This window comes from Pelmatolapia mariae, linkage group LG16_19 (assembly GCF_036321145.2).
Source record: "Pelmatolapia mariae isolate MD_Pm_ZW linkage group LG16_19, Pm_UMD_F_2, whole genome shotgun sequence".
In the NCBI taxonomy this organism is placed as follows: domain Eukaryota; kingdom Metazoa; phylum Chordata; class Actinopteri; order Cichliformes; family Cichlidae; genus Pelmatolapia; species Pelmatolapia mariae.
This window is the reverse complement of record NC_086241.1, coordinates 27,675,628-27,699,473: the sequence shown is the minus strand read 5'-3', so window position 1 is coordinate 27,699,473 and position 23,846 is coordinate 27,675,628. Positions and strand designations below refer to the sequence as shown.

Genomic DNA, 23,846 nt, shown 5'->3' with positions numbered 1-23,846 from the left:
TTTGATGCAATATACAGAGTAGCAATAGATGACAAATGTGATGCAATCTATTGTTATGAGAGATGACAGTAAACTATAAAAACACAGGGCTGAGCTAAAACAACATAAAGAACTGCCAACTGTCATGGCTGCCTCTCGACAAAGATTCCCAAACTCGATGTCAAGCCTGTCAAAACTCTGCTCCTCTTCAAACCGCAAATGTAACAATGTGTGCAATCGTGTCAAACCGTTTGGTACAAGACGTTCAGTTCAGTAATACCAATTCCTTGGTACGGTTCATTCTGTGATTCAAACAATGACGCAAAATAATCCATTTATTCAGTCACAGTTCTGGGTAATTTTGACCCAGCATTTTGAGTTCTTATGTTTTGGTTTAATTTTGTATTATGGGTTACATTCGGATTCCCTTGTTGTGCTCTTTTCATTATTATTATAAATCTATGTTTCAGTTTATTCTGGTTAAGGGTTTAGTTCTTAGGTTTTGTTCTTGTGCCCTCGTGTTTAGTATAGGTTTAGTTCAGTGTCAAGTCTGTGTCTTTGGGAATTGTTCCCTGTTTTATTTTGAAGGTTTATGTCTTATGTCAGTGTTTGTAGTTTTGCTTCCTCTGTCTTGTTAGGTCTAATTTCTCCCCACTGTGTTCCCACCTATTCCTCGTTCCCTCATGTGTATTTATAGTGTGTGTCCTCCAGTGTTCAGCGTCGCGTCGTACCCTCATACTCTCCGGTGTGTTCCGTTTGCCTGCCAGCCAGCCAATTCGCATCCGTGTTTACCTTTGCCTCCATGAGTCCTGCATTTTGGGTCCTTTTTCCCTGCCTGCCTGCACACAGCCACGACATAGGCTACGTTCACACTGCAGGCGAAAGCGCATCAAATCCGACTTTTTTGACCCTATGCGACCCATATCCGATCATGGTATGATAGTATGAACAGCACAAATCCGATATTCAAATCCGACCTGGGTCACTTTTGTATATGGTACTGAATCTGATACATATCTGATGTTTTAGAAAGCGACTGCTGTTTGAATGGTCATGTCGCATTAAATCCGTCTTTTACGTCACTGACACAAGACAGACGCCAATTATCATCGCTGGAGAAGACAAACCAGAAGACATCGTGAACCCTTCCTGGCCATCCGGTGTAGATGTCAGTGAAACTGCTGGGAAGACAACGTTGGAGAAACGTGAACATTTCATTTGTACTGTATAATCTGCAGATTCTGACCGATATCTGCAACTATCCTTTGAAGCACCGCTCCTCTCTAAAACAGCAATAAGGATAATTATTGGGCCATATGTAAATAACAAAATAACTTTACAACTTAAAGCAAAATTGGGAAACGTAAAGTCCAAAACAAGTCTTTATTTTAAGGGCCCTCAGTCAAACAATACTGTTTGGTCTGGGTCTAAACAGAGCGTGTTATGTGTGACGTCTTCTTTTGCGCATGCAGGCCGCTTTGAGGGTTCACACTAGAGCGCGTTTGCTGTCACATTTTATTTGTAGTGTGAACAAGCAGACAAAAAAATTGGATTTGATCAAAAAATCGGAATTGAGCATTAAGACCTGCAGTGTGAACGTAGCCTTATTCGACATCTAGGCCAATAGAGTTTTTTGCAGTACCCCAGTTTATTTGCTATTGCATGGTAGTAATTTAGGGCTCTAAATGTTGGAAGAGACTGCAATTTGTATTCATTTCATAAAATGCGTAGGCTTACAATACATTTTTCTTCCTATTTTGCACAACCAGTACCTGCAACTTCTGCCCTATAATGGTCACCTTACAAGCCTCTCTGTGAGAGTAAGCATCAATCTTCTTGTCAGTTTTGCTGCAGGAAAGTCTATTCAAAGAAGATGGCAGTGTTTTCAGTACTGGCTAAAAAGAGAAAGGCTGGATTACCATTTATAGATCTAGAGTTGTAATTGTACTGGAATCTTTCATTGCTCTTTTAAGAAATTTAATATGTTGCATATTTTTGTCTTTTTTTTCCCCTTATCTGTAATTTACTTGAAACAAAGTGGTTTAAACGTTACAGAAATAATTCTATTTTGATTAGTGAGTCAAGGTTGAGGTTTACAATTTTCAATATAAACTACAAGAAAGTAATGTCATGCTTTTTTTTCTTTGTTGTAAAAAAAAATCCTACAAAGCAATGCTGACCTCTAAACAAAAGACACATTCATACAGACTCCTGAACCTACACCATTACACGCCTGCTGTCAATTAAAACTATGTAATTAAACTGTGTGATATAACACAGAATAAAGGAAATTAAAGGAATGCAGAATGAGGATCCTTATTAACTGATATGTGGTATGATAGGTTGTTAGATAAAATGCCTTATCATGCTTCAGTATGATAAGTATAAGTATGATAGTATGACTCAATGTACGACGTCAAGAAATGTGGTCTTGGTCATGTAGTTTACCTAAAACTTAATGAGAAGTGCATAGACAAGCTTTTATTGACAAATATTAAATTCGTCCTTTTGTAACACTAAAAAATATGTGTGGTATTTCAAAATGCACATTAGTTGCTCTGCCTGTTTAAACCCAACAATCCCACAAGGACAAATCAGACATGCGGATTATCATCTTCTGGCATTACTAACTTTTGCAGACAGTAAGTAGTACTACATTTATACTTATACGACAAATATATATGTCAAGTATGTCAAATTCGGGAGTTATTAATACATGAAAAATTAAACTGACTTTAGGACAGGGAACAACATGCTCATCATACTCACTGGTCAAGCACTAGACCACACCTGTCCTTGTAACCTGTAACTGTGCATTCAATTTATTCTTACAGCTGAAGGTTCATGTCTGCTGTGACTCTAACACAAACTCTGTCTAAAGACACACATGCCAAATCAGGTTTGCGGTAGATCCCGTTATTGTGTCTCCAGGATCACATTTTACCATAAACACATGAGGAGCAAACAGTAACGGCAACTGTGTTATGGATGGTAACAACTAAAGTCAACAACTGGTTTCTGACTGTGGTTAAAGAGGAACAACTTGTCAAGAAATTAACATTAAATAAAAGTCGCAAAAACAAAAGTTAAAACTCTCCTGTCATCACGTTTTCCTCATGCTTAGCTTTCAAAAACCAGTTAACTTCCAGTTTTAATGTCATGTCAAACGAACCCTCTCCTGAAGACAGACTCGAACTCTGACTTGTGCATTAAGCATGCATTTACATTTCAAGACGTCATATACCTTATAAATAATGTCAAACATTAGCATGTGGCATTTACCACAAAAAGTAAAACTTAAAGAGACTACAAAAAGAACTGGATAAGAAAAATGATGTTTATTAGCAGCATGGCAAACCTAAGTGGATGTTAATGCTTTAGCTAAAACCCACAGAAGAATTCATGGTCATCTCATTCGACTTTTTATAACTTAAAGCCCGCTTGAATGAGTCTTTCAAACAAATCAAGCCATGTGCTTCTCTCCTTTAAGGGGAAAACTGAGCACCCAAGTTTAACACAAAACACTACTGCCCCTTGATAAAAGTGAACAAATCTGCTGCCAGTGTGTATGGATTAAATCATAAGTCTGAAATGGCATGACTGCACACTGTGAGTTATACTCAGATCTCTCCTAGACATCAAATGCTCTGGACATCCGTCACTCAGCCGCTACATGACATTTATAGCCACTGATGTGTTCGCTACTCTGCCTTTACTTTGATACTCAAAACAATACTTTCCACTGAAACAAAGAGACACAAAAGTTATCCCAAAAAATACAGAAAAGGGACAAATTTTATATTTAAAAATGAACTGCAATATAAAAAAATAACTCTTTTGCAATTTGACTCAAAATTATAACTATACTTTTAAACATTCATAATTACATTTCAGCCATTTCAAGTCATTTTTGCACATAAAAATGCCTCTTTTTTTTTTAAACTTTTTTCTTTTAAAAGTGGTCTTGATTGTCTCCCTAGCTAGCATGTGTGTCAGATCTTAAAACCATGATGCACAGTTTTGCTGCAGAGACAAATGAAGGGCTGCATGGATTTGCAGGCCTATTTGTGGACTGTATTTAGTCTGATAATAAACCTGAGAGAGACAGAGGTGGAGGAACTCGGAGCCTCGCCAGGGCATGATAACACCTTGGCAATTCAACACACATGTGCCGCAGCATGCTGGGCCACAGCCTTGGGGCAGAGCCTCAACCAGCATGTGGAAGAGGTTTTCCACTCAGCTGAACGTCCAGTACCTCCAATACGCAGGCCCTGGAGCCAGACCTAACTCTGTGGTATTAAGCATCGAAGCCAGCTGTGGATTAACACAATTTGCACCTCCTCTCGGTGCACAGCCACACCTCCCCGTGCAGGTCCAACTCGTCAGATTTAGCCCTTGGGTTTACCTTCATGGTCTTTATGTTAAAGCTAAAATGAAATTTTAAAAAGAGAACATTTCAGGGACATACCATACACAGAAAGACAGACTTCTCTCAGGAAGCCAGGTCTTGTTACTGAAGATATTGTATTTACAAAGAGCAAATTCAATTCAAATGCTGAAGCGTAATTGGAGCGAGAGAATCTAATTTAGCATTGCTGCACCCCACTGCTGTTTTAAAATGCTTGAACAACTTTTTGAGGCATTTTGTTACGTCCTGAATGAGCTGAGACACTGTGGCATTCATACAATTTTCTTTCATATCTTTCCATCAAGCCATCACTCACGGGTGGGGACCTAAACATAACAAGCTTATTATGTCAAAGGTTGGGACATCTGTGTTTTATATATAAAGATTCTTAAAACACCTGTCATAGTGTCCCCACTCTACTCAACAGTTTGACAGTTCCAGGAAGAGTCTCTTATCTCACAATGCTTTTTTTTCTTAAATTTGATGTTATTTGGATCAAATCTATTACTATACACTCTTGTTTAACAATGCAACTAGCTATTACAAAGCTATTCTCCTTTCTTGTGCAATGAAGATTCAATATGGAAGGGTCATCGTTTAACTTTGCTTAACAGCTTTTCAGAGGCACACACACACACACAGTCACATAATTGTTGACTCTCACAAAATATTCAAAACACAAGAAGGAATGGTCCTCAAGAGGAGAAAATAAGCAAGAAAGGGGAAACTGGAGGAATAGAAGGAAAGAGGAAATGCTTTAAAGGCAAAAGAAAAGGAAGGAGTGTTTATGGGGAGGAAAAACGAAAGGAAGGAATGGAAGGAGATATGAAGATAGGAAGGAGGGTTAAAGAGCGCATGTGAGGGAGAAAAGTAGGAAAGTTGTAAGGGCGTTACGGAGGATGAAATAAGCTTCAAATAAAAATCAAAAATAATAAAGTGTGAGTAATTCACAATATACAAGTGGTATAACCTTTTTTACCCTTACAACTTGCTTATGTGATTTAACTCAATACATTAGATGTGCAATCATGTGATTTAAGTATGACTGTGTTTTTATTCATTTTTCTATTTGTTTTTTATTTTCGGATTTTTGAGGGATGTCTGAGAATAGTCATGCCATTGCTGAAGAGACAGGATGGCTAAATGGCATAGACAGTTAAGGGATTTTTCATGCAGCAGTGATTCTGGGGATTTTTCAAAGATAGAAGGAAGCTTTCATACAAGTATAAAGAGATTCTGTCTCATTGTGCAACTAGTCATATTCTTCTGCTGTGCCCACGTTTCTCTGTTAATGAACCGTTAAACATGAAAACTTGCTGAGACTTATTTGCCACAGCTTAAAAACAAAAGAAGAAGAGGAGATGTTTGTTGCTCCAAGTGTTCTAAGTATTTCTACATGTAAAACACAGATGTCTAATCGATATTGTGAGTTTGGTATATTTATGAGTGATGGATCAATAGAACTGACCTCACCAAGCTTTTGGTGGGTTTTGGCACAAAGAAAGACCAGGAAAAAGAGTGCTGACGAGAGGCTTAGCTGTTGTTGACCCACTGTGGGCGGAGCCTCACACTGCGAGAGGGCTTGTGGTGGGGGAGGTAGGATTTGAGGGCTGCACTGCCCTTTGACACGACCTTGTCACATGAGAAGGGAACCAACACCTACTGTAGGCCTGCCAAAGAGCACAGGTTAAGGTAAGACACTGAATTATACACTTCAGCAACTATCTACTTACACTGCCTTCCCGTTATTGGATTCTGCTTTGTAGGCGAGTCATTTAAATGTAGAATCTCAGGATTTATCCGCCAAATAAATTAAAAACAGCAAAGTGTCAGGTTGTGTTGGTTCTACTTGCTGGTGAGCAGCATTACTAAAGCCAGTGTACCATACACCAACCTGCTGTATAACAGTAGCTCATTAAACCTTCAAATTGTTTTGTATCTTACAAACCAAACACCAGGTATTCTAGAAATCTACCTGGACAATGTGCTCACAGCCGCCATTCAATGGAGCTAAATAACTGACACCTTTCACAGTCTACACAGGACAGAGGCTCACATTCATCACAAACATTCAGCCACACTTAAAAAACTGAACCTAAAAATAAACATAATATCTCAGTAAAAAGAGTAATAAATCATAGCAGTCCTGCCGAGCTGTAAAATAAACAGTGCAGTAAAAGCAACTTATTTTTCTGTTTTACAAAATTTTTAGTGAACATTTTTTTTACAAAGGAGATAAGAAAAATCTAACTGAGGAAATTATCCCATTTGTATTCAAGTATTTTTATTACAAGGGTTAAAATAATACATAATTCATATTAATACATACAAGTTTAACAGACCTCTGAGCGCAGGGTTGAACAAGGTTTATGCCGTGTTGTGTTGTAGTTCTAGATGTATAGTGTTCACGGATGACAGACATTAAATACAAGCTCTTTACCTGGTTTGCAGATGTTGACTGGAGCTTTAAGAAAGGACCTTCATTCAGTATTAGACTGCCCTCAAGTGTTCATAGCTGAAAGCTATTCTGAAAGGTTTTCTGTTCTAAAAGGTTTTTTGTAGGTTACTATTAAATAATACTTAACACAGAAGATCAGTGGATTAACTAAAAACAGATGCCGCCTTATCTCTGGATACAATTTAAATTCACAAACTTTGTCTTAACTTTGGTGGAAAATCTAAAACAACCAATTCTTTAAAAAATAGTAGGCACAGCTTTTATATCTCAAATGCTAGTAGACGTAAGTATAACAGCATAGTTACTATATAGCAAACACAGCAATAATACTTTTTTAATGCACCTTTTTTTCTGACAGCGGATGTCAGAAAGTGTTATTTCCCAACAGACATGGGAAATAACACTTAAATTAACTGATTAGGTGAACTCCTTAACTAGTAATTACAGATCAATTGTTGTAACTGGCATAAAAAGAATAAAAGCAGTGTTGTTATTTTATATGTATGGACTTGAAGTGCTAGTACATGAGCAGAAGTCAGAAAAAGTATCAGTACTATTAGCTGTAATCGTAGCAGTATTATGAGTAAGAAAGAGCTGCAATGTCAGTTTTCTGGTGGTTGTAGTTGTAATACTTGTAATACTACTAAAATGTGTTCACATTTTGGTTGTGGTCTGTTTACAGGTTATGAATGTGTCAGGAAAGAAGCTCTGCTAACAGAATGAACAATTGTAATCGGTGAGTAATCGATACAAATTTAACATCCGTTTTATGCTTTCTGTCTCCTGATTCATTGAATGCACTGCCAGAAAGTTTTTGTCAAGTCTTGACAGGGCTGAGAATATAAATGAGCAGGTATTGTAAACACATTAGTTTTCTGCACATGTCGGCCATTCAGCAAACAGCCTCTGGATTCCAGTTTTGTTCAAGCTTTGGATAGTGAAATGGTCTTGAATGTCATCAAGGCTTTCTTAGCAGTTTTACAACTCCATGGTGTTTTCATAAAAAGTAACATAAGAAAACAGTTTTAACGTTGATTAAATTTTTATGGTCACGTTAATAAGTTAATAAAGACAGAGCATGCAGGTTTTCTATATCTAAAATTTAGGTATAGTGTTAATCACTGTCATGGGTAAAAGAGGTAATTAGTTCATTTTCAAAACATTTTGTTGCTTTTCTTATAACAATTTATCAGCTAGCTTGTCGTCCTGTTACTACAGACCTTTTTTCGGTGCTGTCACTTTAAACAGAGAAATTCTTTATATTTTATACATTTATTAAGATAAAACATATTTCGTAGCGTGAGTTGAGAATGACATTTGTTTATTTATTTACTTAATTAACTTTTACTTACATTTATGTTCATTAGTAACGCCTCTCCAGCTGGAACGAACCAAAAACAAATAGTGTGTGGGGGGGTTCTGTCTGTACCAGTCAGACTTCAAGACAAATATAAACATACAGAGAAGTGTCTTTGGTTTTTAATTTGTATTTTAGACCCAATTAAAACAGTCAAACACACTTTAATTATTAAAGAAAATATTTTAAAGTTGCTAAAAATGTCGATAAACATTTTTTTAAGAGAGCCTAAAATTCAATAGGCACGCCCCAATATTTTGAGATGAGTCACAGGTTGGGTTCGGGTTTAATGCTAAGAGCTAACAACGTCATTCAGCGCTTCTTTCACAACTGTCCCACCTGCTAACATGCTTGTATCAGCACACCGAGAAAGGGGGAAAACGGGCACCTGTACCTGGTAGGCCCATGTTCATGTCACAATTACAGCTTAGCCTTCATATTGGCTAAATTTAAGCGACATTCACGTGAAGACTCAAAGGGTCTATCCTGTGGTCATAAATGGACAGACATGGTTATTAACAGATAGGCCGAGGCATTTAATCAATGCTCAATTGGTACTAAGGTGCCCAAAGTGTTCTAAGAAAATATTCCAAGATGAATTCATGTATTCACAGCTGCTCTTCTAGATATCTTAGTTGTAATGGGTAGTTATTTGAGTTACAATTGCATTCCTGTCAGGATAAAAGATTCTGGTTATTCACCTCTGACCTCTGGTATCAACAAGGCATTTTCTTCCAGAGAACTGCTGCTTGCGGGATATTTTATTTTTTTTAGCCAATTCCCTGTAAAAATAAGAGATGGTGGTGCTGGAAAATCCCAGTAGATCAGTAGTCTCTGAAATACTCACACCAACCCATGTAGCACTAACAAGCCTGCCATGTTTAAAATCACCTTTCTTCTCCATTCTGACGCTCAGGTTGAGCAGGTCATCTCATGTCTACATGTCTAAACGAGTTGCTGCTATGTGATTGACTGATTAAAGACATTTTCATCAAGAAGCAGTTGGACAGGCGCACCTAAACCTTTTTTCAGCATAAGTATATTGAGCATACCCTCATAATTTCATGCTGACTATTAAGAACATGTAACAAAACGAGCTCCCACCTGACAAAAGGCCCTGTTGTATATACATTAGCATGTAGGATCCTGGGTAAACAGTGAGTAAATATGTATGCCCATATGCTGTATGTTCCATCTGGACCACACGACACTGTCAGATGCCTCTCATCCTCACTATACAGGTCCTTCTCAAAAAATTAGCATATTGTGATAAAGTTCATTATTTCCTGTAATGTACTGATAAACATTAGACTTTCATATATTTTAGATTCATTACACACAACTGAAGTAGTTCAAGCCTTTCATTGTTTTAATATCGATGATTTTGGCATACATAACTCATGAAAACCCAAAATTCCTATCTCAAAAAATTAGCATATTTCATCCGACCAATTAAAGAAAAGTGTTTTTATTACAAAAAAAAAGTCAACCTTCAAATAATTATGTTCAGTTATGCACTCAATACTTGGTAGGGAATCCTTTTGCAGAAATGACTGCTTCAATGCGGCGTGGCATGGAGGCAATCAGCCTGTGGCACTGCTGAGTAGGGGTGGGTTTTTATAATCGATTTATCGATTAAAATCGATTCTGGCTTGGATAACGTGAAATCGATTCATTAAAATCCTGAATCGATTTTTTTAATATAAATTTATTTTGCCCGAAATGCCAGAATCTCAGGTGAAACCTCACAAAATTTCAACAACCACCAAACAGCTAAGACAGTAAATGAGAGCAGGAACACGGATTCTGCACAGAGACGTAAACACAAAGCGCAGACCTGCGGATCAGAATCAGTGAGATGTCGCCTTTCTCACCCGACGGCACGGACACCGTCGGGGCTGAAAGCCGACAGCTCGCTGATTCTGATCTGTCGGCGGGTCCGTGCTTTGTGTTCACGCCCTTTTTGCGCTGATTCTAAAGCTGTTAGTTTTATCTCTCTCCAAACAATATTGACCGAACCAGCAGCAAAAGAAGATCCAAACTACTCTTCACATAAACATCATCATGAATTCTCTCTGACTTTTGATGCTTTGCTTCCACCACGATAAAATCACACTTCATGCACAGCTCTCTCTCTCTCTCTCTCTCTGTACTTCAAGAACAGTTTCCCGTCTAAAAATCTGTTTTCTGCACTATTCGCTTGCCTATTACGCACAAGTCTACCGTTGTTTACAGCGCTGTCGGCTGCTGTTTTTTTTTTTCGTTTTACATACTTCCGAAAAGAAAACCTAATTTCTGCCGTTCAATACTGAACAAATTTAAACTTTTTAAAATGATGCAAAAAGCTTAGCCGTGTCTCTAATAAAACCACTGTAACTTCAGAGGTAACGTTCATATGTTGATTAATGGTTTTCTTTCGTTTTTGATGTACTGCAGAATATTTTTATAAAATCCCAGGCCAGGAAAACCACCTTCATGTTTTTCTGTGTTTTATCTTCAGCTACTTTGACACAAAGGCATCTGCTGTGACGCTCACACCTTTGATAAAGTCTTGCGTGTGTCAGCTTCCTTTTTATAGATACAAAAATATGTAAATGTACTGATCTGAATTATAATATTTCTGACTGTCAAAATTTCCCAGATTCAAATCGAATTGAATCGAATTGAATCGAATCGAATGAAATCGAATCGAATCGTGGATCGAATCGATTCGGGACCTTGTGAATCGGAAACGAATCGATTCTAGAAATCAGTGACGATACCCAGCCCTACTGCTGAGGTGTTATGGAGGCCCAGGATGCTTCGATAGCGGCCTTAAGCTCATCCAGAGTGTTGGGTCTTGTGTCTCTGAACTTTCTCTTCACAATATCCCACAGATTCTCTATGGGGTTCAGGTCAGGAGAGTTGGCAGGCCAATTGAGCACAGTAATACCATGGTCAGTAAACCATTTACCAGTGGTTTTGGCACTGTGAGCAGGTGCCAGGTCGTGCTGAAAAATGAAATCTTCATCTCCATAAAGCTTTTCAGCAGATGGCAGCATGAAGTGCTCCAAAATCTCCTGATAGCTAGCTGCATTGACCCTGCCCTTGATAAAACGCAGTGGACCAACACCGGCAGCTGACATGGCACCCCAGACCATCACTGACTGTGGGTACTTGACACTGGACTTCAGGCATTTTGGCATTTCCCTCTCCCCAGTCTTCCTCCAGACTCTGGCACCTTGATTTCCGAATGACATGCAAAAGTTGCTTTCATCCGAAAAAAGTACTTTGGACCACTGAGCAACAGTCCAGTGCTGCTTCTCTGTAGCCCAGGTCAGGCGCTTCTGCCGCTGTTTGTGGTTCAAAAGTGGCTTGACCTGGGGAATGCGGCACCTGTAGCCCATTTCCTGCACACGCCTGTACACGGTGGCTCTGGATGTTTCTACTCCAAACTCAGTCCACTTCTTCCGCAGGTCCCCCAAGGTCTGGAATCGGTTCTTCTCCACAATCTTCCTCAGGGTCCAGTCACCTCTTCTCGTTGTGCAGCATTTTCTGCCACACTTTTTCCTTCCCACAGACTTCCCACTGAGGTGCCTTGATACAGCACTCTGGGAACAGCCTATTCATTCAGAAATTTCTTTCTGTGTCTTACCCTCTTGCTTGAGGGTGTCAATGATGGTCTTCTGGACAGCAGTCAGGTTGGCAGTCTTACCCATGATTGCGGTTTTGAGTAATCAACCAGGCTGGGAGTTTTTAAAAGCCTCAGGAATCTTTTGCAGGTGTTTAGAGTTAATTCGTTGATTCAGATGGTTAGGTTAATAGCTCGTTTAGAGAACCTTTTCATGATATGCTAATTTTTTGAGATAGGAATTTTGGGTTTTCATGAGTTATGTATGCCAAAATCATCAATATTAAAACAACGAAAGGCTTGAACTACTTCAGTTGTGTGTAATGAATCTAAAATATAGGAAAGTCTAATGTTTATCAGTACATTACAGGAAATAATGAACTTTATCACAATGTGCTAATTTTTTGAGAAGGACCTGTAGTCCCAGTCATCATCAGCACATTTCCAGCTTGTGTAAACACAATAAGGCCAGGGGTCACCCGCTGGTCACTTACACTGTCAGCGGCTCTCATAATGCCGCAATGAAAGTTTGATTCTGATTGAGACAAAAGCAAAGGTAGGAAAACAAGAACTGGGACACAAACTAGAGGAAAAAGGAAAACTAAACCAGTTTATGTTTCTCACTCAGATGTGCAGAACTTTAACTGGCGGGTCATCGATTGCACGGCATTCACTGATAGGAGGGGCATTTCAGTTTGAGCAGCGATGTCGCAATAGTTAGTGCTTCACAGAGGCTGTGTCCTTTTAGAGTAGGGGAATTTTGTTGTTGGAATATCAGTAACTTGTGGTAAGTCTTGAAGCTGTAACTTTACACATGCAGTGACTGGGGCTGTTTGTCTCGCATGCAATGCAGAAAATTCTGTTTAGCTGGTTGAGTGAACAGATAAGATTAAGCTGTGATAAAGTCAGCAGTGCTTGGCATTGACCAGCAGTAATTTTAAATACTAGAAATCTTTATTTTCAGTCAGTCACTGGTTATATAGCATGCTTTCATTTAAAATGATATGCACAGATCTAAGAGTACACATATCAATGGTTGATTGTATTTTCTGCTGCTTTGTTGCCAAGATTACACTGAAACCTGAAAAATTCTGCTCCTACACAGAGAGGGAGTTTGTTGTGGAGAGATGCAGATGGTATGCCTGACAGACTTTGAGGAGTATGCTAAGGAGCATCTCTCAAAGGCCACCTGGGATTATTATGCAGCTGGAGCAGATGAATGCTGCACCAGGGACGGCAATCTGCTGGCTTACAAAAGGTACAGTGAGCAAAATAAAGTTGATCCAGACATTATTGCACTAGCATAATGCACGTGTTTCCATAGTGATTTTTTTTTTTGCAATGTTTACCAGACCATCTATCTAAAGGCAGCACAAAGGAGAAACATTTTTTTGACGTTCATTGTGACCACAGACATGCAGGCAGCACTGCAGTGGCGCAGCTTCAACACACTAAAGAAATAATCTCTACATTATGAATGGAATAGGAGCAAACACAACTGAAAAACACTTTCGCTACCGAGCCAAAGATCATGAGAGGGCACAGGCCTGTTTCTGTGGACTTTGGATGGCTGTAACTGATTTCTGTAGTACAGTTTTTGTTGCTGTGATACCAAATAATCAGTAACAGGCTGTTTTAGGTTTTACTCAGTGTTGACGCTGCACCGTTCCTCCAACCTCCTGTGGTGAACAGTTTGGAAAGTTGCACTACTGCTGGGATAAAGATTTTTTTTGTGAGGATGTTTTCTCCCGTGTCTCCTTCTGCATTCCTCTCAGCTTTCCTAATGTCTCCATGAAGACTGATAAAGTGCCTTTTTTGTAAAGTCACAGTGTATGTTTTTGCCACGAGTCTGTTACCATTTTGCTGATAACTTTTGTCCCTTTGAGAAATGATCACATTGGATTGTTTCTTTAATATATCACCAGTAATAGCTTTGGGGAAAACAGAATCCCCAAGTCTTCTGCCTCTTCACATTCAGAGGAATATAACTTCATTAGGAAAGTGTCTGTGTAGGTTCTCAATCATCCAGGTCATAATAATCCAAGGAACTTGGAAAGAAAAGCAGCTAAGCTAGACTTATCACATGAGCCAAGGTGTAAAAAAGGGTTTGTGTCATTTTTCACTTTTCACTTTCCCTTTTTCACACCTTGGCTCATGTAATGAGGCACATGATCAGTAGTGGGTCAGCAACCGTCTTAGGGACAACTCCCACTAGAGCTTTAAATACCTGGGACCCTCCACCATTTGGTCTTAGAACTGAAGAAGCTTCTCGGATGAGCGTTTAAACGTCTTCAGGAAACTTAAAGAAGTCCAGTTGCTTCCTTACTGATGTGTTATCATGACAGGGTTTTGACCCTGAGACACATTCTTTTTAAAGTGAAGCTTCTGCTGAATGAATATACACAATACAGTAAAATAACACAAAGATTGTCTCGTAGCATGTGATCTTATTAGTTACATGTTCGACTGTGCTTCACGCTCAGGATCCGTCTGAGGCCTCGTATCCTGCGGGACGTGTCAGTGAGCGACACACGGACCACTGTGCAGGGGACGGAAATCAGCTTTCCTGTCGGTATTGCACCTACTGCCTTTCACTGCCTGGCCTGGCATGAAGGAGAGGTGGCCACAGCTCGGGGTAAGGACTTTTGTGTCAAGATTATGTGGGTCGGTGAATGGTTTTCATTAGGGCTGCCACAAACGATTATTTTGATAGTCGACTAGTCACCGATTATTTTTGCGATTAGTCAACTAATCAGATCATGCATCCATTGGACGTAAAACGTACAGCTTATTGCACCAGCAGCATCTGCTCTTATATAACTATCATTAGCTTACAAGTGTTTAAGGTATGTGCTAACTAAAAATAAAAACAAGATGATAGTTTATTAAATTTTAATGAAATTTGCAGATTGTTTCGGTGAAGTTTAATAAACTCAGCCGTCTGCTCCTTGCTATCTAAAATATAACGGGACATCGGAGTATATTCTCGAGCATCTCACACTTCTGATAATCAGTTGTCTGCATGATGTTTATTCAGCTGTGTAAAAACTATAACTTTAATCTCAGCCAAACCGATTTACTCAGGAACAAATAAAATACTAAAAAAAGCCAAACAAGAACATTTTAAGTTATCTAAGTGACTTATATATGTTTAACCTGAGTAGCGAAAGACGGTGGTGGGTTTGAAAACGATTTGCCGGGAGTCCGGTGTTCTCACGGGCTCTAGTGAGCCTTGCCCCCGGCTAGCTATCGAGCTAGTGGGTAACAGACGTCTCCGAAAACGTCGGAGCGCTTTTGAAAATATGTGGTGTCTTGATAAACTGAGCAGATATTTGAGGTTTGCACAGCTACATTCTCGCCTGAAAATATGTTAAACGTTTATTTTATGACCCAGAAAGAATAATAAGAGTAATATTAAAACTAACTAGCTGCCGCCATTGTTGGAAACTGAGCTGGGCTGCGCTATGAATTCTGGGACAGAGCTACTTCTTCTTCGGGGTTTAACGGCAGCTGGCATCCTTGTACATGCAGTGCTGCCATCTTCTGTTTCAGTCCGTTATTACACTCTTAAATCCTACTACTTATTTCTGCGTCTTTTGGGATCTTACAAAGCTTCAAACGACGCGTCGACTATTAAATCAGTCGTCGACGATTTTGATAGTCGACGTAATCGTGACTAGTCGACTAATCGTGGCAGCCCTAGTTTTCATATCTATATGAATCAGTCTTTCTGTTTGTCTGTGTGCTTTTTTTACTTACTAGATTATTTTAAAGTCTAAGAGTGTTTCACACAGAGTTAAATCCTTGCTAATTAGTGCTTAGTAGCAGCTAATAAAATAGTAGAATTTAATTGACTAAAGCTGGAGTGCAGATGGCGTGAGCCTTAGAACAAGCCGTTATTTGTCAGAGAATTTCATTGGCAAATTAACTGTCTAAGGGCTTTTTTACACCTGTAGTTTGTTTCCTGTGGTCTGAATCAGTTGCTCGCTTTGTAAATTTGTAGCTTTTTCCCATGGTTAGATTGTTACACTGAGAAAAATTCAAGTGAACTCCAAGCGAACTAAAATGCATCATTATACACAAAGTGAGAACATTCACTGAGCTTATAGGCTAGATGTGTCTGGATCAAGAGCAACAAAAGTGAATACAAGAGAAAAAGTGCCATGTTATGGACTATTGGAGACTGTGGAGAAGTTATATTAATTTCACTGCTAGTTGGCATCTATGGTACCCTGCTACATCCTAGCATGCAAAGCATACATGGCTAGTGAAAGGTGTTTAGCCCAAACTTGGAATGTGCTTCTGGTAGTTGCGTTGGATCAGAGTTAGACTTTGGTTGGCTCTCGTTCACACCATAAACTAACCGCTCTGGAGTTTGTTTGGAACCCGACTGAGACAAACTCCTTGAAAAGCTCTTGGTGTGGTTGTTGGAGTTGTTTTGGTCCACACCTGAGTATGATTACCGTGTTGACACCTGCACAAGGTAAACACACTAAGGGGGGAAATGAACGAGAGTTTGAATTAAACACACTAAACACTAAAAAAAACATTATGAGGCTTAGATAGAATAGAATAGAATAGAATAGAATAGAATAATCCTTTAATTGTCCCACAAGGGGAAATTTGGTTGTATCAGCAGCAAAAACACACATATACAAACAGAGCAGGACACAGAACAGAAGCACAATTTTTACATATTTACATCATGGACAATAGTTACCAGAGCAGAGTACTGTACAGTTGTTTAAATTAGCGTACACATAGTGTGCAAACGGAGCAGGATACTGAAAGATGTTTAAATAGTTAAGAATATATAGAATAATTAGAAAAGTGCAGATTGTTTATTGTACCTGTGCATTAAAAAGTAGACATGTAACTTCCAATAAGTTAGTGTATATATAAGCTGAGAAAAGTAATGTGCAAGTTATAACAGTAGAAGTTGTTACAGCGCTGATGTAGACATCTGTGTTTGTTGGGAGCAGTTCTGATTGTACAGTCTGACAGCTGCAGGGAGGAAGGACCGGCGGAAACGCTCCTTCATGCATCTAGGATGCAGCAGTCTGTCACTGAAGCAGCTCTGCAGTTCAGCAACATTTACATGCATGGGGTGGGAGACTCTGTCCATCAGAGATGTTATTTTGGCCAGAGTCCTTCTGTCTCCCACCACCTGCACTGGGTCCAGGGTGCATCCCAGAACAGAGCTGGCCTTCCTGATGAGTTTATCCAACCTCTTCCTCTCAGCTGCCGATAAACCGCTGCTCCAACATACCACACTGTAAAAAATGACGGATGCCACCACAGAGTCATAGAAGGTCTTTAAAAGCGCTCCCTGTACTCCAAATGACCTCAGCCGCCTCAGCAGGTAGAGTCTGCTCTGACCCTTCCTGTAAAGAGCATCAGTGTTGTGGCTCCAGTCCAGTTTATTATTCAGGTGAACACCCAGGTACCTATAAGAGTCCACTATCTCAATGTCCACTCCCTGGATGTTCACCGGTGTCAGTGTGGTGGGTCTGTGTCTCCAGAAGTCCACCACCAACTCCTTGGTTTTTCCGGCGTTGATCAGCAGGTGGTTCTGCTGACACCAGTCCACAAAGTCCAGAGTCCTCTGTCTGTTCTCTGAGTCGTCCTCACCTGTGATGAGGCCGACTATGGCAGAGTCGTCAGAGAACTTCTGTAGGTGGCAGCGTGGGGAGTTGATGGAGAAGTCTGCAGTGTAGAGGGTGAAGAGGAACGGTGCCAGCACAGTTCCCTGTGGGGCCCCCGTACTGCAGATCAGCGTGTCAGAGACACAGCCCTGTGACCTCACATACTGTGGACGTTCTGTGAGGTAGTCCAGTATCCACTGGGACATGTGGTGGTCCACTCCCGATAGCTCCAGCTTGTCCCTCAGAAGTCGTGGCTGGATGGTGTTGAAAGCACTGGAGAAATCAAAGAACATGATCCTCACAGTGCTTCCAGGCTTCTCCAGGTGAGTCAGAGCTCGGTGCAGGAGGTAGATGATGGCGTCCTCCACCCCAATGCCAGGCTGGTAAGCAAACTGCAGCGGATCCAATGAAGACCTCACCAGGGGGCGCAGATGGTTTAGAACCAACCTCTCGAGGGTCTTCATCAGATGCGATGTCAGGGCTACCGGCCTGTAGCTGCTGAGGTCCTTGGGATGGGAGGTCTTTGGTACCGGTACCACACAGGAGGTCTTCCACAGCTGTGGTACTTTCCCCAGTGACAGGCTCAGGTTGAACAGATAACCTAGGATGCCACACAGTTCATCTGCGCAGCACCTCAGGAGTCTGGAGCTGACGCCATCTGGACCTGCAGCCTTACGCACCTTGATCTTGCGAAGCTCGTTCCTCACTTGAAGTGCTGAGATGGAGAGAGGGGGTTTTGGGGGAGGGGTGTGTATGTTGGAGTCCACAGAAGCCGGGGGTGGGTGTAATGACTGGGAGCTGGGAGGTGTGAAGCTGAGAGGTGTGAAGTCCTGAGATGAAGGACAGGCAGTCCCTGAAGATGAAGGAGATTGCAGCAGGGGGGACGATGCTGTGGGAGGGGTGGGTGGTTGATCAAACCTATTAAAATATTTATTTAGGTCATTCACCCACCCCAAGTCTCCTGCAGCCTGGGGGGTTGGTTTTTGTCCTGAGATTGTCTTCAGGCTGTTCCAAACCCCTCTGATGTTGTCTTGTTGCAGCTGCTCTTCCGTCTTCCTCCTGTAGTTTTCCTTTCCTTGCCTTATCTACCATTTCAGCTTCTTCTGAACAACTCTCAGCTTCTGTTTGTCTCCAGATCTAAAGACTCTCTTCTTCTCCTTGAGGAGAGCCTTAATTTCAGGATTTATCCATGGCTTGTTGTTAGAAAAACACCGTACCTTTTTGATGGGTACGGTGTTGTCCACACAGAAGTTCATGTAATCCGTAATGCAGTCTGTGATGCTGTTGAGGTCATCCTCCAGGGGGCTGCAGAGGTTGTCCCACACAGCAGAACGGAAACAGTCCCTCAGGACCTCTTCAGTCTCTGCCGACCATTTCCTTACTGTGCGTTTCACTACTGGTTCTCTGTGTACTAGAGGTTTATACACAGGCTGGAGATGAACCAGATTGTGATCTGAGCCCCCCAGGGGAGGGAGAGGTGATGAGCTGTATGCCTCCTTGGTGTTGGCATACAATAAGTCCAATGTTTTATTGTCTCTGGTGTGGCAGGTAACATACTGGGTGAAGGTGGGGAGAGTGGAGGACAGGGAGATGTGATTAAAGTCCCCAGAGATCAGGAAAAGGGCCTGAGGGTGCTGTGTTTGGAGTCTGCTGGTTACAGTGTGCAGGACCTCACAGGCTGCTGCAGCGCTAGCAGAGGGCGGGACATACACAGCTATCATAATCACGTGTTTAAACTCTCGCGGTAGATAGTACGGTCTCATGCTAACCGCTAGCAGCTCAATGTCCTTACAGCATAGCGTCTCTTTGATAGATAAATGTCCAGAGTTACACCATCTATCGTTCACAAACACAGCCAGACCCCCTCCTCTCTTCTTACCACTCTCCGTTGTTCTGTCGGCCCGGATCAGATGAAAACCATCCATGTTTACGTGTGAGTCCGGAGTTAGCGCAGTTAGCCACGACTCTGTGAAGCACATCAGGCTGCACTCCCTGTAGCTCCTCTGATGTCGGGTAAGGGCTGCCAGTTCGTCTACTTTATTGGGGAGAGATCTCACATTCCCCATAATAATAGATGGAATCGCTGGCCGGTACCTCCTAACTTTACTGCGACGCCCGATCCCGGCCCGAGTACCGCGTCTCTTCCTCCTCACTTCGCGGGGGATGTTAGCTTGCTCGGCGGTAGGCATGGCAGCGGAGGCTCCGAGGGCTAACAGCTGATCCCTGCTGTAAACAATGGGAGGTCGGACCTCCACGCGCTCTCCGGACAAAGATGCCGTAAAAAATGTGATAAAGAACACCATTGTCCATAGAATTCTGAGCTCCATTGTGGGGGACAGCACTCCACAATAGAAAAACAAAAACAAAAAACACAAAAACAACAGAGAAACATATATTAAAGAGAAAAAGGGACTCAGTCAGGTCGGAGCTGCTGATACTGGCTGCCAGCTCGGAGCGGTGAGCCTAATATTTCATAACCTTAAACCTTGAGATGTGTTATTGAGAATCTCACCCACATCTGCTGTGGACACCAAAAACACTTTTTACATGAGGCTGTAAGTATGTTTTTGCTGTAAAGTTGGGCATTTAAATGCGGGAGTCATAGTAACACCCCAGCCTTTATCTCACAGCCACCGAGGCGCTCAACACCTGCTACATCACCAGCACATTTTCCACATGTTCAGTGGAGGAGATCGTGGCGGCAGCACCCAACGGTTACCGCTGGTTCCAGCTGTATGTGTACCGAGACAGGAAGCTGTCGGAACAAATGGTGCACCGCGTAGAGGCGCTCGGGTACAAGGCATTGGTCCTCACTGTCGACGACCCCTATACTGGAAAGCGCCGCAATGACATTCGCAACCAGTTCAAACTTCCACCACATCTCAAAGTAAAGAACTTTGATGGAGTATTTCAGGTAACAGCCAACAGTTATCTCTATATTCATTGTACTCCAAAAAATGCAAGTACTTAGCTAAGAACACAAAATGAGCTAAGACAAAGACTGTACTCATATTCAACTGTGTTTTTGATGTTTATTTTATACCGTCATAAATGGCACAGATGTAATCGTTGCCCCCTGGCAATAATTTCAATGCTAATTTCTAAGAATCTATTACCTTACAGTCTGGAGTACAGTATTTGTCCATCAGGAAGGTGGACTTCAACTTATATGTACAAGATATTCAAATTCTAATGTTACTTAAATGCACCAGCAGTGTCAGAGTTGTCCCATTATTGCGTTTTCAGTAAACAACAGCACATTTGTAAACCAAAGTGGACACTTAAGAAGAGTTGTACAATCACAAACATGCACTGTAAGCAGGAGACAGCAGGCCCAGAGGAGTATGGGATACCAGCTAACACCCTGGACCCCTCAATCAGCTGGAAGGACGTCTACTGGCTACAGTCCATCACACGCCTCCCTATCATCATCAAGGGTATCCTGACCAAGGAGGATGCTGAGCTGGCCGTGGAGCATGGCGTCCAGGGCATCATCGTGTCAAACCACGGGGGCAGACAGCTGGACGGAGGCCCAGCCTCGGTACTCGCTGTCCCCATTCATCGCTACATTCTTTTCATTTAAGATCATATTCATAAAATATATGATAGATAACCAGTGAATGTCTGGGATTATTAGTCTTTTTTGTTTATCTCTTCACAAAACAGATTTTCAGTCTATTTCACAGCATTTTTCATCACTAATTAAGATTAATTATGTTACCGCTTCACAGCAGTAAAATTTCATAGCAATAACCTTGAGCTGCAGAAAGTACGGGGTTGCTATAATCTAATTTCAGCACATTTTTTCTTTTTGTTTGCTTGCTTATTGACCTATAGTAGCTTACTCAGATACATATCAGACTGTTTAATGGTGCAGTAAGGTTATCTCTGTCTCTGTTATAACAGATTGATGCACTGCCAGAGATTGTGGACACTGTACAAGGCAGAATTGAGGTCTATGTTGACGGAGGAATCAGAACAGGAAGTGATGTACTGAAAGCGCTGGCCTTGGGGGCCAAGTGTGTTTTCATTGGCCGTCCAGCAGTGTGGGGCCTTGCATACAAGGTACGATTATGACAGCACATTGAGGTGTTTGTTTTCGTTGAATGTAGTAATTATTTAGTTAACACCAAGTACGCATTTCAGATTACAGAATTCAATTTGCTTTTAATTTAAATATGCCCTGTGTGATCTTTTAGGGAGAAGAAGGAGTGAGGGAAGTACTGCAAATCTTAAACGATGAGTTCCGTCTGTCTATGGCTCTATCAGGTGAGTCTGATGCAAACTTGAAGGACATGGCTGTAATCATGCTAATATATAAACAGGCTTTAGGGAACATTTCAGCATTATTTTTATTACTGTTTTATATTTATATATTATATATATTTACTTATCCAGGTTGCAGGAATGTAGCTGAAATCAACAGGAACCTCATTCAGTTTTCCAAGCTGTGACCGCCAGCAGAGGGCAGCACTGAGGACAATTATCCCACTAAACCAGACTGAGACTTAAACAAAGAGCCTGAGAATTCATTATAACAAAAAAACAAAAAACAGAAACAAATTTACCTCACGCAGTACATGCAAACAACTTTCATAGGTCAGGAATAAATTGCGGGACTTCTGATATATATTCATGCCAGACTACATGAGTGAGTGTTTTAGAAAGCTGAGAGTCAGTTCAAGGTTTATCAAGCTGTTTTAGCTCGTGAAGGGAGGAAAGGAAAGGATGGAGGCACTTACCATGGAACCTTTTTTTTTCTATTCTGCTGTAACGAATCAACATGAGTGCACTTTGGTTTGAAATGCTGCCAGTTCTTATGGCTGAATAAACTCTAGCATGTGGCAAATATCTGTTGCTCTTTTCTGGATTTATTAATTTTCCTGTGATAACTGAAGTGTAGTATCTGATCTATATGAAAATTAATGTTTGAACTTCTTCGAAAGTGGATTAGCTGCAGGTCAGGTTCTCATCAGAACCAGTGAAGTTCTAAATTGAAAAGTTCATGTTGTCTGTTGTCACCGCGTTATGTCTTCTTCAGTACATTGCATATTTCTGGCTTCCATTCATCTTTTAACTATAGACTTTAAAATGTCATCAAGTTAAAACTGTAATTTGAACAGTGCAGTTCCTCCATTTGCAAAATCATGCAAGCACACAAGGTCACTAAAGGCCCTGTGTGTGTCAACATGTTTCATTAAAAACCTAAAAAACAAAAACAGCTTCTGAAACAACTTTTCTTATTTCGCTGACATGATCTCAAGTGTGACACTGTCGGGTGGAGAGTATCAAAATGCGGAAAGAAACCTAAAGTGAGAAAGAGAAGTAGCACAGGAAGTAACTAAGTGTCACATTTTAGTTAATGGACTCAGGCGCAGACCAGGAATCCTAGCAGAGTTGACAGTTTATTAGTACAAACGACACCAGGTGATACTATTTACAACGTGCTGGAAGGAGGGGAGGGGGGTCCAGGGCTCCGGGGCACGTGAGGGGAAGGACGGGAATCAGGCACACTCCAATGGCTCTCTCTTCTCTCTCCACAACGGGGCAACACAAATCCACTCACTCGTCCACACGATAACAGGCAGGCAGGGAAAGGTCCGGGGAAGATCTGTACACAGAAACTAGAGTTAACGGCGAACAGACGGAAATAACTTTTCAGAGTCTAACTCACAAAAGGTAGAGTGACTGACGCTGATAGCTCAACAATCCAGCGACGAGTGGCACAGCGCTGCCGTCTTAAATAAGCCTTGCGATCACCCCGATAGGCAGCAGGTGCATGGGCCAGGGGCGGGAGCCCATAATGAGCACCGCCCCGGCAGGTGAGAGAGAGAGAGAGAGAAAAAAAAAAAAAAAACACACGTTGCCTAAAACAGGATCAGCTGGTGAGGCACAGGGACCATGACACTGAGGTCTTGGTTAAGCTAAAACGGTGAAGCTCACTCAGACGCTTCAACTCTTCAACCAGCTGGCACAGTGGAGCAGACATTTTCTGCTCAGTCTTTCTTTTTAGAGTTTGTTTTGGATCAACTGCCAGGCTGGAGGGAGGGCTCGGGTCCAGTCTGCTGAGGAAGCTTTCTTCTTCCAGGTAGGTCACCCACAAATGTCCCTTTTTTGTACTTTTACACAAGTGCAGGTAAGGCAGCTGCACAGCACACAGCAAAGTGCCACCAAGTCATGTGTGTATATTTCAGCTGTACAAGGATACTACAGAAGTGTAGCGTTTCACTTATTTATAACCAGTTACCTAGATATTATTGGTATTAAAGTGATTTGTCTTCTCATTATTATTAAGAGTCGAGGTAAAGTGCAAGTGTGCGCACAATCGTTGACAATGAGCTTTATGTACGAGGTCAATAAAGGTCGAACGCAACAATATCAACCTTTCA

General features: G+C 41.2%; 1 protein-coding gene across 1 annotated transcript; it reads left to right on the top strand.

The window, feature by feature from the left end:
* Nucleotides 1-5,983: 5,983 nt before the first annotated feature.
* Nucleotides 5,984-22,297, top strand: LOC134645384 (2-Hydroxyacid oxidase 2-like). Its single transcript, XM_063498806.1, has 9 exons — nt 5,984-6,079; nt 7,528-7,581; nt 12,918-13,070; nt 14,296-14,447; nt 20,088-20,344; nt 20,744-20,998; nt 21,364-21,522; nt 21,657-21,726; nt 21,856-22,297. Exons 2-9 carry the CDS (start codon nt 7,535-7,537, stop codon nt 21,909-21,911), a joined length of 1,149 nt encoding a protein of 382 aa, XP_063354876.1. The 5' UTR covers nt 5,984-6,079; nt 7,528-7,534; the 3' UTR covers nt 21,912-22,297.
* Nucleotides 22,298-23,846: the final 1,549 nt, after the last annotated feature.

Coding starts and splice junctions, on each gene's coding strand:
- LOC134645384 (XM_063498806.1), top strand. CDS start 7,535: ATGTGTCAGGAAAGAAGCTCTGCTAACAGAATGAACAATTGTAATCG. Junction 14,448..20,087: donor AGAGGTGGCCACAGCTCGGG/GTAAGGACTTTT, acceptor TTTATCTCACAG/CCACCGAGGCGCTCAACACC. Junction 20,345..20,743: donor AACTTCCACCACATCTCAAA/GTAAAGAACTTT, acceptor TGGACACTTAAG/AAGAGTTGTACAATCACAAA.